Genomic DNA, 12,776 nt, shown 5'->3' on the forward strand with positions numbered 1-12,776 from the left:
AACAGCTAGTAAATAAGTTATCAGCATAACCACACCAACTGCTACAGGCCTTTTGACTGTGTCAAACCCACCTATAATAAAATGTGTTAGTTTGGTTGACGCGTTCTGTAAAGACATATTAAAAAAATTAAATTACAATAAGTTTCAAATTGGAATTGATAAAGTAAAAAGACAAAAATAAAAAACACCTCTCAAAGCAAAAGGTGGTTAAAGATATTTCAAATCTTTAGCAGCAGTAGACAGTGATTATAAAAAAATAATAGCCCAGCTAAACAGACAGTTTGGCTTTGATGACAAAGCACCTGTGCTTTCACATTTTAAGCCTCATAAGAACCGTACATTCTCACTCTGCACTTCCGTCATCCAGTGACACTGCATTGTGGCATAGACAATTTTCTATTTACATATCCCCAGAGATTGCAGAACCATGCTCCCATCCACCCAAAGGTAAGATGAGGATGGCTGGATACTTTAATTTACTTTTACTTTGGCTCTTTAGAGTTGCTATAAAACAGAAGCTATCACCATAAGGAAATTGCACCTTTGAAAATATTAACTTAACTAATGGTAATTATTAAAACTGACAGTAGATCCATCACAGATGAAGCAACGACAAAATAACAAATAGTTTTGTACTTGATTAAGATTAACTACATTCTATGTAGTATTTTAATAGTTCGTTTAAAGAAAATTTCACATATACAAAGGCGCCGGTTTAGCTCACTGGGATAAGCTGGCTGAGAGAAGCCGCCCGGGTTCGAATCAAAGCTTTGGCCCTTTTCAAATTCAGAGATTCTGATTTTTATTCTGATTGATCTCTCTACTAGATTCTGAGATAAATTCTGAGATAAATTGCAACCATAAAAACACATAACATTCAGATTCAGTGTACAAAAGCTTGTAAACACAAGACACATTTGAATAGTTTGGTAAGGATGGAGTCAAGTAAACAGGTGGGAAACTAATTAATGACTTCTGCCAGATACACTGTGCAATATTTGCAATATTTGTTTTTTGTTTTGTCTTTTTTTTCTTATATTCGACTGTGCAATAATCACTGTGCAATATACTCACTCAAATGAGCAATCCTATTTATCCATATTGTATATTCTGTATCTATATATGTGTATATGTGTATATATGGTGTATTTATGCTTATATCCTTACTCTCATTCCGCTTAATGTATCTGTAACATGCAACTTCTTTCGGTGCTTTGCTACTGGAAACTGAATTTCCCGGAGGAACCCACCCGAGGGATTAATAAAGTTTCATCTAATCTAATCTAATCTAATCTAATCTAATCTAATCTAATCTAATCTAATCTAGATCTTCATGATTTACACATGAGAATATGAAAATCAGGGATATGTAACTGATCAGAATGTAAGACAATGCTAAATAAATTCATTTCAGACACTAAGATATTATCTCTATAGAAACTTTGTTCTTGTAGAAAGAAGAATTCCTTATATTTATTAGCTGTAACAAATTAAGTTGTTACGGTTTTGGAGGGATTACGCCTCTGTCAGTGCGCCCCAGGGCGGCTGTGGCTATATTGTAGCTTGCCATCACCAGTGTGTGAATGTGTGTGTGAATGGGTGAATGACTGAAAGTATTGTAAAGCGCTTCGGGGTCCTTAGGGACTAAGAAAAGCGCTATACAAATACAGGACATTTACCATTACAAACTTTATCATCCATCCTTGATCTCTGACCCAGGGTTTATGTTTTGGACAGTGTGAATCTGGTAAAAATTATATTCTAAGTTTGGTTAGAACCTGCAACCCCCCCTGGCTTCTGCTCGGCAACTGCTGAGTGACCCCTCATCTGGGACTCTCCTCAGCTCTTTCTGGGATGGTGGCGCGGCTGCCCCTCTGTTGGTCTTCCTTGGTCTCCTGTGTTCTGGGGGCCTCTGGATGTCTGGAGTTTTGATCTCCTCCATACCTGCTTCATACCCTGGAGGACGGGGCTGTGGCTCCCCACACCCTCTAGCAGATCATTACATGAAGGAACCTTTTAATACAAGCGCGCTCATGCTCACAGGTGTACACACGGGTGCTCACACACACAAACTACACCCTTTTTGGCTCCTACCTCAAAGCACACTGTGCGCTGTCGATCTTACGTGCTGCACAATAATGTTTAACACTTAGTATTTACTATTATATTCCCATAGATCATCGTGATGTTGTTTATCCCTTGTTAAATGCTTGTTTTCTTTTTTCTTTCTCAACAGGTGATCCAGGTGATTGATATGTGTATTTTTTGTCTGCTTATTTTGTTGGTTTTTGTTTTTTGCCCTTTATCCCCGTCCCTCTTCCCCACTGTTTTTCTTTCCCTCTTTCTTTCTCCCCTTTCTTTTCCCCAGTCAAATCTGTCCCGTATTTAGCAAGTGAAAATAAAACAAAAGTCCTAGGTCACGGTTTCTTACACATATAGTGTTGCAACAACTGCACAAAAAACACTTGCAGCAACAAAAACATAATATTCCAGAAACACGCTTTGCCGATCCGATCAGCTGTTCATAACACTTCCTACGTTGGAATAGGCATCATCACAACTATCGCATGTCCACCATTACTTACCCAAAACCAGAAGTGACATCAATGTAGGCTTTTTTTTTTTTTTTTTTTAACCTTCAGGGCCTTATAAGCTTATACCGGTGTTTTTAAAAGTCATGTTCAACTTTATGCTTTTCTGTATAGTTTCTGGGATGCTTAGAACTCAAATTGCACTGCTGGAAATAGTTTATTTTGATACACATGCTGGTTTTTCTTTGCAAATTTGCATTATAATATTTACTTTTGTTTTTCCTGCAGTATATAAAAATTGGTGTATCTCAAAAATAAAACTATTAAGACACTCAAAATAAATTTCCTGTGGTTGGAAACTATTTTGTGCAACTTTTTTGTATTTACAGTTTTGAGGGACAAACCTCTTAAATTTCTCTAACTAGAACTATATGCAAAAAACCATAAACAATTTTCAATTTTTCTGTAGTTTATTGCACTTTTATTTGCAATTTATGAGGTTACTATTCACTTAATGCCCACTCACATCTTGGGCCATCTGATCTCAGGAAATCATATGATAGGGTGGGGCTAGGTTTCACAATGAGCTCACCCGAAACCTTGGCTGATTGTGACCTACCTACACCCGTTTTCACACCTTGGTTCATGTGATTAGGTAGAGGATCATTAGGGTGTCCTTTTGTCCCTGTTGGGGGAACACTCCCACAGCATTTAAATCTGGGACTCTCCACCATTTGACCTTAGCAACTTCAAACAACTTAAAGTCCAGATGCTTTTTATTTTCAAGCTCAGGGTTTATATTTTTGGACAGTTTGAATCTCCTTAAAATTATATTCTAAGTTTACTTATATTTTCTGAGCGACTTATGTTTAATTTTCTTGTGGGGGGGGGGGCATTAACACAGGAAGAAGCCAGAGTGGGGGAGAACAGGTAGTGGAAAGTGGAATCCTTTTTTAGATCTAAGTTGTGAACAACAACGGTGAAAGGCCTTGTGTATTGCAACTGTGTTTAAAAGAGGAGCTGGACTGTTCATTGTCAGAGACACTCTCAGTGCCCCGTGTCTGACGTCCCTTCTCATGCATGAGATAGAAGAAATAAAAGTGCTGTTACAACCCATCATGCCCGCAGGCCTTGCTAATGTGGCAGAAGGAATATTAAATGTTCTGGTTGATCCCACTTTTAGTCAGGCGCATTAGGGGGCACTAGTATAAATAGTGGCCATCTGAGCATCCCCGAATCGTGTACCTGTTATCTCCTTTCGGTCACCTGACTTCTCCCGGTGTTACAGGTAGGAGCTGCGTACATGTTGTTGTTGCCTCAGCCTGAATTGGCAGTACTCATGTTGGTTGTTGTTTGTGTTACAGAGATCACCCGTGGATTACCTTCCTGAAGCCTCCATCGTGGCTGGTATGTGTTTATTCGGTGCAGGGCGTACATTATTTCACTCAGTGGTAAACCAATGTTGTTTATAGGTCGTAGGTGCAGAAGCCTCCTATGATCCACTGTGTTAATAAATCGGGTGACGCCGTTTAATTGGTACGTAACTCTGATTTTTCACAATCTGTCTTTTATTGTTTTCTTTTCTAGTAAACACTCATTATGTATTGCAGGAAGTGTGGGCCTTAGTGGGCGGCCAGTAGCTTTACAGCAGGGCCGCTACGCCTTTTCTATTCTACGCTCAGCTAACAGAACAGAAGTGCTGCTGCTTTGCCTTCCTTTTCCTGTTTGGGATTTTCTTTTCCCTGTTGCTGCCAGTTTTATAGAAGTGGATAATTCAGAGAACAGTGGCGCCATACATGCCAGATATGGAAGCCTGCGGACGTGCATGTTAATTGACCGAAGTATCCAATTAGAATTGTCGGACGGATGACGATTTGGAGTGATATTGTGATGCCGTCTGCTTCGAGCACAGGGTTAATTCATTCCGATGTATATTTGGTTTTTGAATGTTTTGATTTGTAACCTTTTGTTTTTGCTTTGCACCACTGGAAGGAGGCCCGTTTTCTAGCTACTTTTCTATCACCAGTGTGTTCTGTGGTTGGGCTAGCCACAGGGGGTGTATATCGAGTTTGTTTTGAATCCATTATAGTTTTCTTTTGTTTCTTTTATTTAGATGCAGAGGGCCTGAAGTGGAAGTGACTGGGGTGTCTTGGTGGTGGGACCCTTGGTGTACTACACACCTTTGTTTGAGCTGCACTAGAGTGTGAGTGTGTGACAGTGTGCTGCACATTTATCGGTGGATTTTCTCTTTTTTTTTATTTGTCCTCATTTGGCATCTCTGTCACCCACTGGTAAGCCTCTGCTCTGAACTTTTTAGAATATATGTATATTGATCCACCTGTTAATGCTTTTATGGGATGTTTTAAATAGTTGTTAATAAACTGCTATTTATTTTATCCTTGAACCACGTCTCTGTCGTGGTCAGCAGTGGCAATACACCGGTCAACATATTGCCACTACCGGCTGTGGCACAAAGCAACCTGCGTATGGATCTAAACCCGTTGGGCATGCTGCATGTGCTTTGAATGATTTAAACTGCCAGCTCAATCTCATTCTTAAAGAACAGTGGAAATTGGTACCCTAGAGTAAATTCAAAAGAGGAAAGGCATGTAGCAGAAGAGGTAAGAGAGTTATGAGGGTACTAGATCCGAGATAGCTTTCGGGACAGGTGGGTGGGTTATGGGAGATAACAAAACGGGGAGCGATTTCTAGCTTTTGATTGAGTCTTTAAGTCTGACCATTTGTTTGAGGTTAAAAACTGGAGCTTAGCCTGTTAAGCACCAAGGAGCTTTCTGGGCTTCCAGCTCAAAAATGATATGCCCAAAATGAATGGAGCAGTCTCTCAATTACAAAACTGTATAAACTAGTGATGGGAGCCGGCTCTTGTGGCATGGCTCCCAAAGAAGAGCCGGTTCTTTTGGCTACCAATTGGCTCTTAATTTATTATCATCTGTAGCCTCATATTTTATCTTTACTTGGCAAATATGAATGATTTGTGTGTTGATAAAACCTTTTGCATTTAGCGTTTTTATGAGAAGCCTTATAATTCCCTTATTTTGTGTATTTGTTCTGTTACAAAAGCAGGCATTCTTACATTTGTGTAATATTTTAATTAAACTTTTAATTTTGATTTAACACAAAAACAAAACAGAAATCCACAGAACCAAACTTAGTAGCCAAACTGTATGTCCTCAGTGCAGGTTGACATTCAGAAAAATCAAATGCCTCAGCTTGGATTGGCTGAATCTCTTCTCAGTTAGCACCTGCTTCTTCTTTAAACTGCAGTCAGGTGCTGCTTCATTTACGGGTGTCAGTCATATTTGCGTGTTTTTGTGACGCACTTGCACTCTCCTCCTCACCGCTGTCTACTGTCTTATTCTAAAACTGAGGAGTAGTGATGTACAGAGCGATCCTGAAATATCGATACTTCCATTACCCATGGTTCATGTTGCAGGATAAATTCCGATATGAAAATGTCAATATCTATGTTGGGTAGATAGCTTGGACTGGGAGGACTGTAAGGTGCTAGTTCAGATTTGCCGCTACCACTCCCCGGAGTGTCGGCCAGAACACTGCTCAAGGCCCGGATGAATGTTCAGAAGGGAGACAATGAAGATACTGAGGATAGTGCAGACTTTTGTATTGACTTGATGTAACAGAGTTAGAAAATAGCTTAATGAATTTCCTCAAAATTGATGTGCTTTGTGAATAGTTGGAGCCACCTGGTGGACAAACACAGCAACTGCAACTGTTAAGGTTCCAAATTGCTGCACAGCGCATGCCTCAGCAAAGGAAAAAAACTCCCAAGCTGGTGGTAGGTGCTAGTGAGCGATACTGTTGTCAATTTTGTAATTGTATTAATGAAAACACTCTCATAGTGGTAATTGTCAACATGTATTTTGATTGTAAGCAGTACTAGCATGTATCCTGAAAGTTACAGGCATTTTGATGCATGGGTAGTAACTTTATTCACGAGTAGCATTTTTAGTTAGCATGCTAAGCTAATACTCGTTAGCTAGTTGGGTGCTTTTTGACTTGCACTTAGCTCTAATGCTTCTCTATGAGATTGTAATTGCTCTAATTCTTTTTAACAGAACTGAATGTTGCAGTTGCTTTGCACATTGTTAATGAAGACTGTGTGCTGTTTTCTTTGTACCAGGTAGGCGCTGTTAAGTATAAGTTTTAATTGATGCTGTTGTATAGGAAAAAAAAAAGATGAACAATGATGATTGTTTTATAATAGAAAAGCTGTTTTTATATGTTATTGTTGTTGTTGGTTAGGAAAAAGGAGAAAAATAAATAAATAATATTGCTACTATACGATCACAGGTTTGGTTTCAGCTAGAACTTTTAAAAGAAAGACTTTGTTGATGTTGTGTTGTATAAATATATCTTAGTCATTTGTTAAGTGTTATGTTTGGAAAGAAAAGGAAAAAAACTCCCAAGCTGGTGAACTGAATGTTGCAGTTGCTTTGCACATTGTTAATGAAGACTGTGTGCTGTTTTCTTTGTACCAGTTGCCAGAATAAAGAGGGAGCCCAGAGTAAGGGCAAGTCCAGCGTTGCAGTGCCGCCCTTTCTACATGGGCATATCACACCACTTGCACAATAGACTCTCAGAACAGCAACAGCTACATTTACACAGTTGAAGGTAACAGGGATTGTCAGAGGAGCAGGTATTGCATACAGGCTTAGGTGCGTGGGCATGTGTGTGTGTGTGTGTGTGTGTGTGTTCTGTTGCTCATTAACGCACACTTCTCACGGATTGACAACTTCTCTGCTGGTAATCTGGAGCAGAAAAGCTCAGGTGCCTTGCCCACGTTTCTCCCTGCCCATAGTCTCTCTCATACAAAGCGGTGGGGTGACCTCTAATGGCCACTCTAAAAAACTACAGGTGAACTAACAACTGAACGGAATAAAACCGTATGTGGACTGCTCGTATCCTCTTAGCATGCTCTGATGACTTTGGTCCCAGCCATTTACATAGCAGATCAAGCTCCTCTCTTGACGTCAGTTTTAAGTCCTCTGTAGAACTGTGGAAAGATTGCTTCCAGGCCCAATAATTTTCTGGCTGATCGTCGAACCTTAACAGCCCAGAGCTTATCATCTCTCGCCGTATTAGATACTTGGCCAAGTCTGTGGTCGATGATGAAGTGGGCTCGTCAGTCCTGGCAGCACCTGTATGAGACTGAGGCGGTTGGTAGCTACTGCTGTATGGTCTCATATCATGTGACTGTGTCTGGTGTCTGTAGGTATCCCTGGATGGATTTAAGCTGTGTGAATGTTCTTGCTTGAACGGGGCTGTCCTGCAGGGGCTTTGAGTACGAGGGTAATAGGGAGTGGCATCTTGACTCAATTTGGATGTTCTCTGAACAGGCAAGTTGTATTTGCTGATCTCATCACTGTCGACTGGTAGTTGGTGCATCAGAGTTGGCATGAGTTCTGGTAGCTGTGTGTTTTGGTGAGGTTCAGGACTTGGGTTACGCTCAACGTATTCACTTTTCAGGCTAACCCGATCTAACTCCCCAAATTCGTTTTCAACAGCTGCTTCAAGAACATTCGCTTCAGCAATGGCAGCTGCAGCCGCGCTCTCAAGCCTCAAGGTATGCAAACTGGCTTGCAGCTCTGCTCTCTTCCTAGCAGCCTCAGCTGCTGCTTTTTGTTGTTCTTCCTCAATATATGCTTGTGCTTTTAACATATCTGCCTCTTTTTGTGCAAATAGTGCTTGAGCACGTGCAGCCTCTGCTTTTGCCCGTGCTCTGGCTGCAATGGCACTGGCTGAAGAGCGCTGACTATAATGATTGTACCCCTAACGTTAGTGTTCTCACAGCTCTTGTGCTTCATATTCGTGATTTGTGATTAGTTGGTGACCTGCCTTCTCGTCTGCCTCAGATCTTCCCCCCCCCGGACCTGCGACCTCCCTGCTGCGGGAACGTGTGTGAGTGTGAGCGAAGAAGACGTGAGCGAGTTACCCTGTGATTCCCCCGGAGTTTTGGATCCCTTCACTGTACATATATTGCACTGGCACTGTTACCCTGTGATTCCCCCGGAGTTTTGGATCCCTTCACTGTACATATATTGCACTGGCACTGTAAATAAACTACACCTTGGAGATACCTTACCGCTCTGCGTTTGAATCCCTGTACCAGAACGTGACACTAATCAGGTCATCCCTCCTGCCCCTTTACATCCTATCCCTGCAATAGGTGAGCCTTTTGAACACGTCATAGTGGACTGTGTAGGGCCCTTGCCGAAGACCAAGGCAGGTTACCAGTATGTACTTACCATAATGTGTGCAGCCACACGGTTCCCAGAAGCTATTCCTTTGCGATCACTCAGGGCGAAGGTCGTTGTGAAAGCACTTGTGCAGTTTTTTTCTACATTTGGGTTACCGAAATACATTCAAACCGATCAGCGATCTAATTTCCTGTCTAGAGTTTTTGCTCAAGTTATGTCTGAACTGTCTGTTAAGCACCGGGTGTCCAGTGCTTATCACCCAGAAACTCAGGGGGCATTGGAGCGGTTCCATCAGACTCTAAAGGCCATGTTGCGGAAGTACTGTGTTGAAACTGATTCAGAATGGGATGTGGGCCTGCCATTGTTGCTGTTCGCCATTCGAGAAGCCACACAAGAGTCCCTGGGTTTTAGCCCGGCAGAGTTGGTTTTTGGACACACTATGCGTGGACCCTTACGTCTGCTCCAGGAGAGGTGGCTGGCAGACCAGCCGAAACCCGCGCACAATGTACTTGATTATGTGAGTTCGTTTAGGGAGAGGTTGCACGCTGCGTGTGAGTTGGCACGCAGCTTGCTTTCTAATGCCCAGAGTAATATGAAGGAGAGGTACGATAGGAAAGCCCTCAAGCGTACCTTTCTGCCTGGTGAGCATGTTTTGGTTTTCCTACCAATCGGGGGTTCATGTCTTCAGGCTCGCTTTAGTGGTCCTTATGAGGTTGAGCGCCAAATCAGTGATACAGATTATCTGATTAAAACCCCAGATAGGCGGAAAAAGTCCCGGGTCTGTCACATCAACATGTTAAAGAAATATGTGGACCGTGAAAAGAGCCATGTCGACATAGGTTCTCCTATTGTGACGGTGGGATCCCCCTCCTACCAACCTGAGGTGGACGGGTTGCTTGAGCCCCAAGGCCCAAGTTTGGGGGCACGCTTAGAGAATTCTAAAATCCTGGAAAACCTTGAGGCTCATTTGTTTTATTTGGATGAGCCCCACAAGCAGGACATAAATAGTCTGATCTGTGGCCATACCGTGCTTTTCAGTGACCAACCAACTCAAACTACCATGCTTGAGCATGATATAGATGTTGGTGACCACAGGCCCATCAAGCAGCATGCCTACCGGGTGAACCCAGTAAAGCGGGCTGTTATGAAAAGGGAGGTGGAATACTTGCTGAAGAATGGTTTTGCGGTCCCTAGTTTCAGCCCCTGGAGTTCACCTACCCTTTTGGTGCCTAAATCTGACCAAACTCCACGCTTCTGTAATGACTACCGCAAAGTAAATGCCGTCAGTAAACCGGAGTCTTTTCCGCTCCCACGCATAGACGACTGCGTAGATCGGGTGGGCTCAGCCAGATTTGTCACAAAGCTGGATCTCTTGAAAGGTTATTGGCAGGTGCCCCTTTCACAACGGGCGGCTGAGATCTCTGCTTTTGTGACCCCAGACCACTTCCTGCAATATACGGTGATGCCGTTTGGGTTAAGAAATGCCGTTTGGGTTAAGAAATGCCACATTCCAAAGACTGATGAATACGGTGCTATTGGGTGTCCATGGCTGTGAGGTTTACTTAGATGATATTGTAGTTTACTCCCCAACATGGCCCGAGCACATGGACACGCTGCGGGAAGTTTTTGCCCGGTTGAAGGGTGCCTGTTTGACCGTGAATCTTGCCAAGTGCGAGTTCGGCAAAGCTGTGGTTACCTATCTGGGGAAGCAGGTGGGACAGGGGCAGGTACGCCCTCTCACAGCCAAAGTCCAGGCCATTTTGGTTTTCCCCGTACCAACAACACGCCGTCAACTTTGCCGTTTTCTGGGGATGTGTGGCTACTACCGTGGGTTCTGTAAAAATTTTGCCACAGTGGTTACTCCCTTGACTGCGTTGACAAGTCCGTCACACCTCTTTTTGTGGAACTCTGACTGTCAGGAAGCATTTGACTCAGCCAAAGCCCTGTTATGCAGTGCCCCAGTGTTAGCTACCCCTGATTTTACTCGTGCGTTCAAGTTAGAGGTGGATGCCAGTGCGTATGGTGCCGGTGCTGTACTTTTGCAGGAGGATGATCGGGGAATTGATCACCCAGTGTGCTACTTCTCGAGGAAGTTCAATAAGCATCAGTTGAATTACAGCACCATTGAGAAGGAGACCTTAGCGTTGCTTTTGGCCCTCCAACATTTTGAAGTGTACGTCAGTTCCAGCCCCCCACCAACGGTTGTCTACACTGACCACAATCCTCTGGTTTTCCTTTCTCGCATGCGAAATAACAACCAGCGCCTCATGCGATGGTCCTTGATGCTGCAGGATTTTAACATTGACATTCAGCATCTCCGAGGGGCTGATAATATTGTGGCCGATGCACTATCCCGAGTAGAGACCTAGATTCAGCATCTCTTAAAAGGTGGAGATGCTTGATTTTAGATGGGGGGGTGTTATGACCCAGGTCATTGTTGCTGTGTGGTGCTGTGCTCTGTGATGTCTGTTTCCAGGTGGAGGCTAACCATTGGTGGAAGAGGGAATGAGGCCAGCTACAAATTGGGACCTGACGGGGCCGGCAGCAGCCTTCTACTTCCTGCTTTCAGCGAGCTGCGCGTTTGGGGCTCTTTCGTGGCGTGTGACAGAGTCGGGCTGCAGTGAAAACAGTTTAGAGAGTCGTATCTGGACATGGTAGCTGTAGGGGTGGGAAGCCGTTTCTTTTATTACCTTTTTCTCCTGTTTCGGGTAGGGAGGCAGGTCAGAGGTTTGTATTTTCTTTTGGGGTTGACTCACTATAGGTAAGTTAGTTCTGATTTATTTCCAGTGTGTTTTGTTTGTTGTTTTGGCCATGCCCACCCTGACGCTCGCTGCCTGTCAAGTTAATAAAACGACTCATTGTAACGCTGTGGCTGTGTGATTTACTTCTTTTTATTATTTTTCTTGTGTTGCACGCCGGTAGCCTAGGCCGGGGTGTAACAGCAACTCTACGTGAATTATAATCCTTTGTAGGGCTGTGTGATATGACCAAAATCTCATATCCCAATATAAGACATATCTCTCCTGATAACGATATATATCATAAAATAGTACATTTTCTGTAAATTCTGTGATTCTCGGGCAATTCGACTTATGTGAAGTGTTTTCAGTTGGGCGTTGTGTACCTGGAGTCACATGAAAATACATTTTTAGACATGAGTTTAAACGGCCGCCATTTTCTTTCTGAGTATTTATTACACAGTGTGCTGCGAGGAAAAGCCTGTTCTAACGTTTGAGTCTAAGGATTATTTTGAGCACCTGATGGCTCTTTTTTGCTTTTCATTCGTAAACTCTCTCAAAACTCATGTGATTCTTGTGTAGGTGGTTAAAGAGGTTTGTCGTGTTTGAGTGGTGGTGGGGACCAGTTTGTGGCATAATTTGCATAGTACAGTTTTCTGGGGCATGTCAGACTTTTCATAACCTAACCATGCCCATGCTACAGATGGACCAAACAATAAGGTCCTCGATTTCTTTTGACTGGTCCTTCTGTTTGGAGCTAGGTGGTTCTGCCTCATCCTTGCTGGCCATGCTGGTATTCTCTGTGCCTTCATCTGCGTGGTGACTGTAAGCGCCATTTATAGTTACTTGATGTTTTTATTTGAGGTCATTTGTTTGATGAATATTCTGAAATTTTATGTTTGAGAATAATGTATATCGTTTCAGTTTATTTTGAAAAGTCTCAACAGAAACTTGAGCTTTATTGTGAAAGGTTTATGTGGAAAATAAACAAGCGGACGGCGGAGCCAAACAATGGTTTTACCGTCATTGTTGGTAACGAAAGTACGCGTAAAAACAGTCACTTGTCCGTCCATAGTGTGGTTATTGTAAGTATAAGAGAAAGAGAGAACTAATATAGCAACTACAGTGACCATCAAAATCATGAAAATAATATTGTGTCACGGCGAGTGAGGTGAGCCGTGTGGAGGAAATGAAGGAGGATCCAAATGCAGGCAGTCGTGAAGGTGTAAAGGTGGTTTATTGAACATGAAAGTAAATACAAACGGCAAATG

The 12,776-nt window shown here is 42.8% G+C and overlaps 1 protein-coding gene and 1 long non-coding RNA gene across 4 annotated transcripts in view; both read left to right on the forward strand.

Annotated features, from left to right (window-relative positions):
* Positions 1–12,776, forward strand: part of LOC145420158 (uncharacterized) — a 219,957-nt gene that overhangs the window by 44,213 nt on the left and 162,968 nt on the right. The gene's annotated exons all lie outside the window — the stretch shown is intronic.
* Positions 3,551–11,749, forward strand: LOC113036468 (uncharacterized). 3 transcript variants are annotated; one of them, XM_080289054.1, is made up of 3 exons: positions 3,551–4,067; positions 8,075–8,133; positions 8,423–11,749. In XM_080289054.1, the coding sequence occupies exon 3, from the start codon at positions 8,820–8,822 to the stop codon at positions 10,320–10,322; it is 1,503 nt and encodes a 500-aa protein (XP_080145180.1). In that variant the 5' UTR covers positions 3,551–4,067; positions 8,075–8,133; positions 8,423–8,819; the 3' UTR covers positions 10,323–11,749. The 3 variants fall into 3 exon arrangements, with proteins under 3 accessions (XP_080145180.1, XP_080145178.1, XP_080145179.1); XM_080289052.1 differs by lacking the exon at positions 3,551–4,067 and adding an exon at positions 6,481–6,690; XM_080289053.1 differs by lacking the exon at positions 3,551–4,067 and having other exon boundaries at positions 7,464–8,133.

The sequence above is a fragment of the Astatotilapia calliptera genome, chromosome 14, assembly GCF_964374335.1.
Source record: "Astatotilapia calliptera chromosome 14, fAstCal68.1, whole genome shotgun sequence".
In the NCBI taxonomy this organism is placed as follows: domain Eukaryota; kingdom Metazoa; phylum Chordata; class Actinopteri; order Cichliformes; family Cichlidae; genus Astatotilapia; species Astatotilapia calliptera.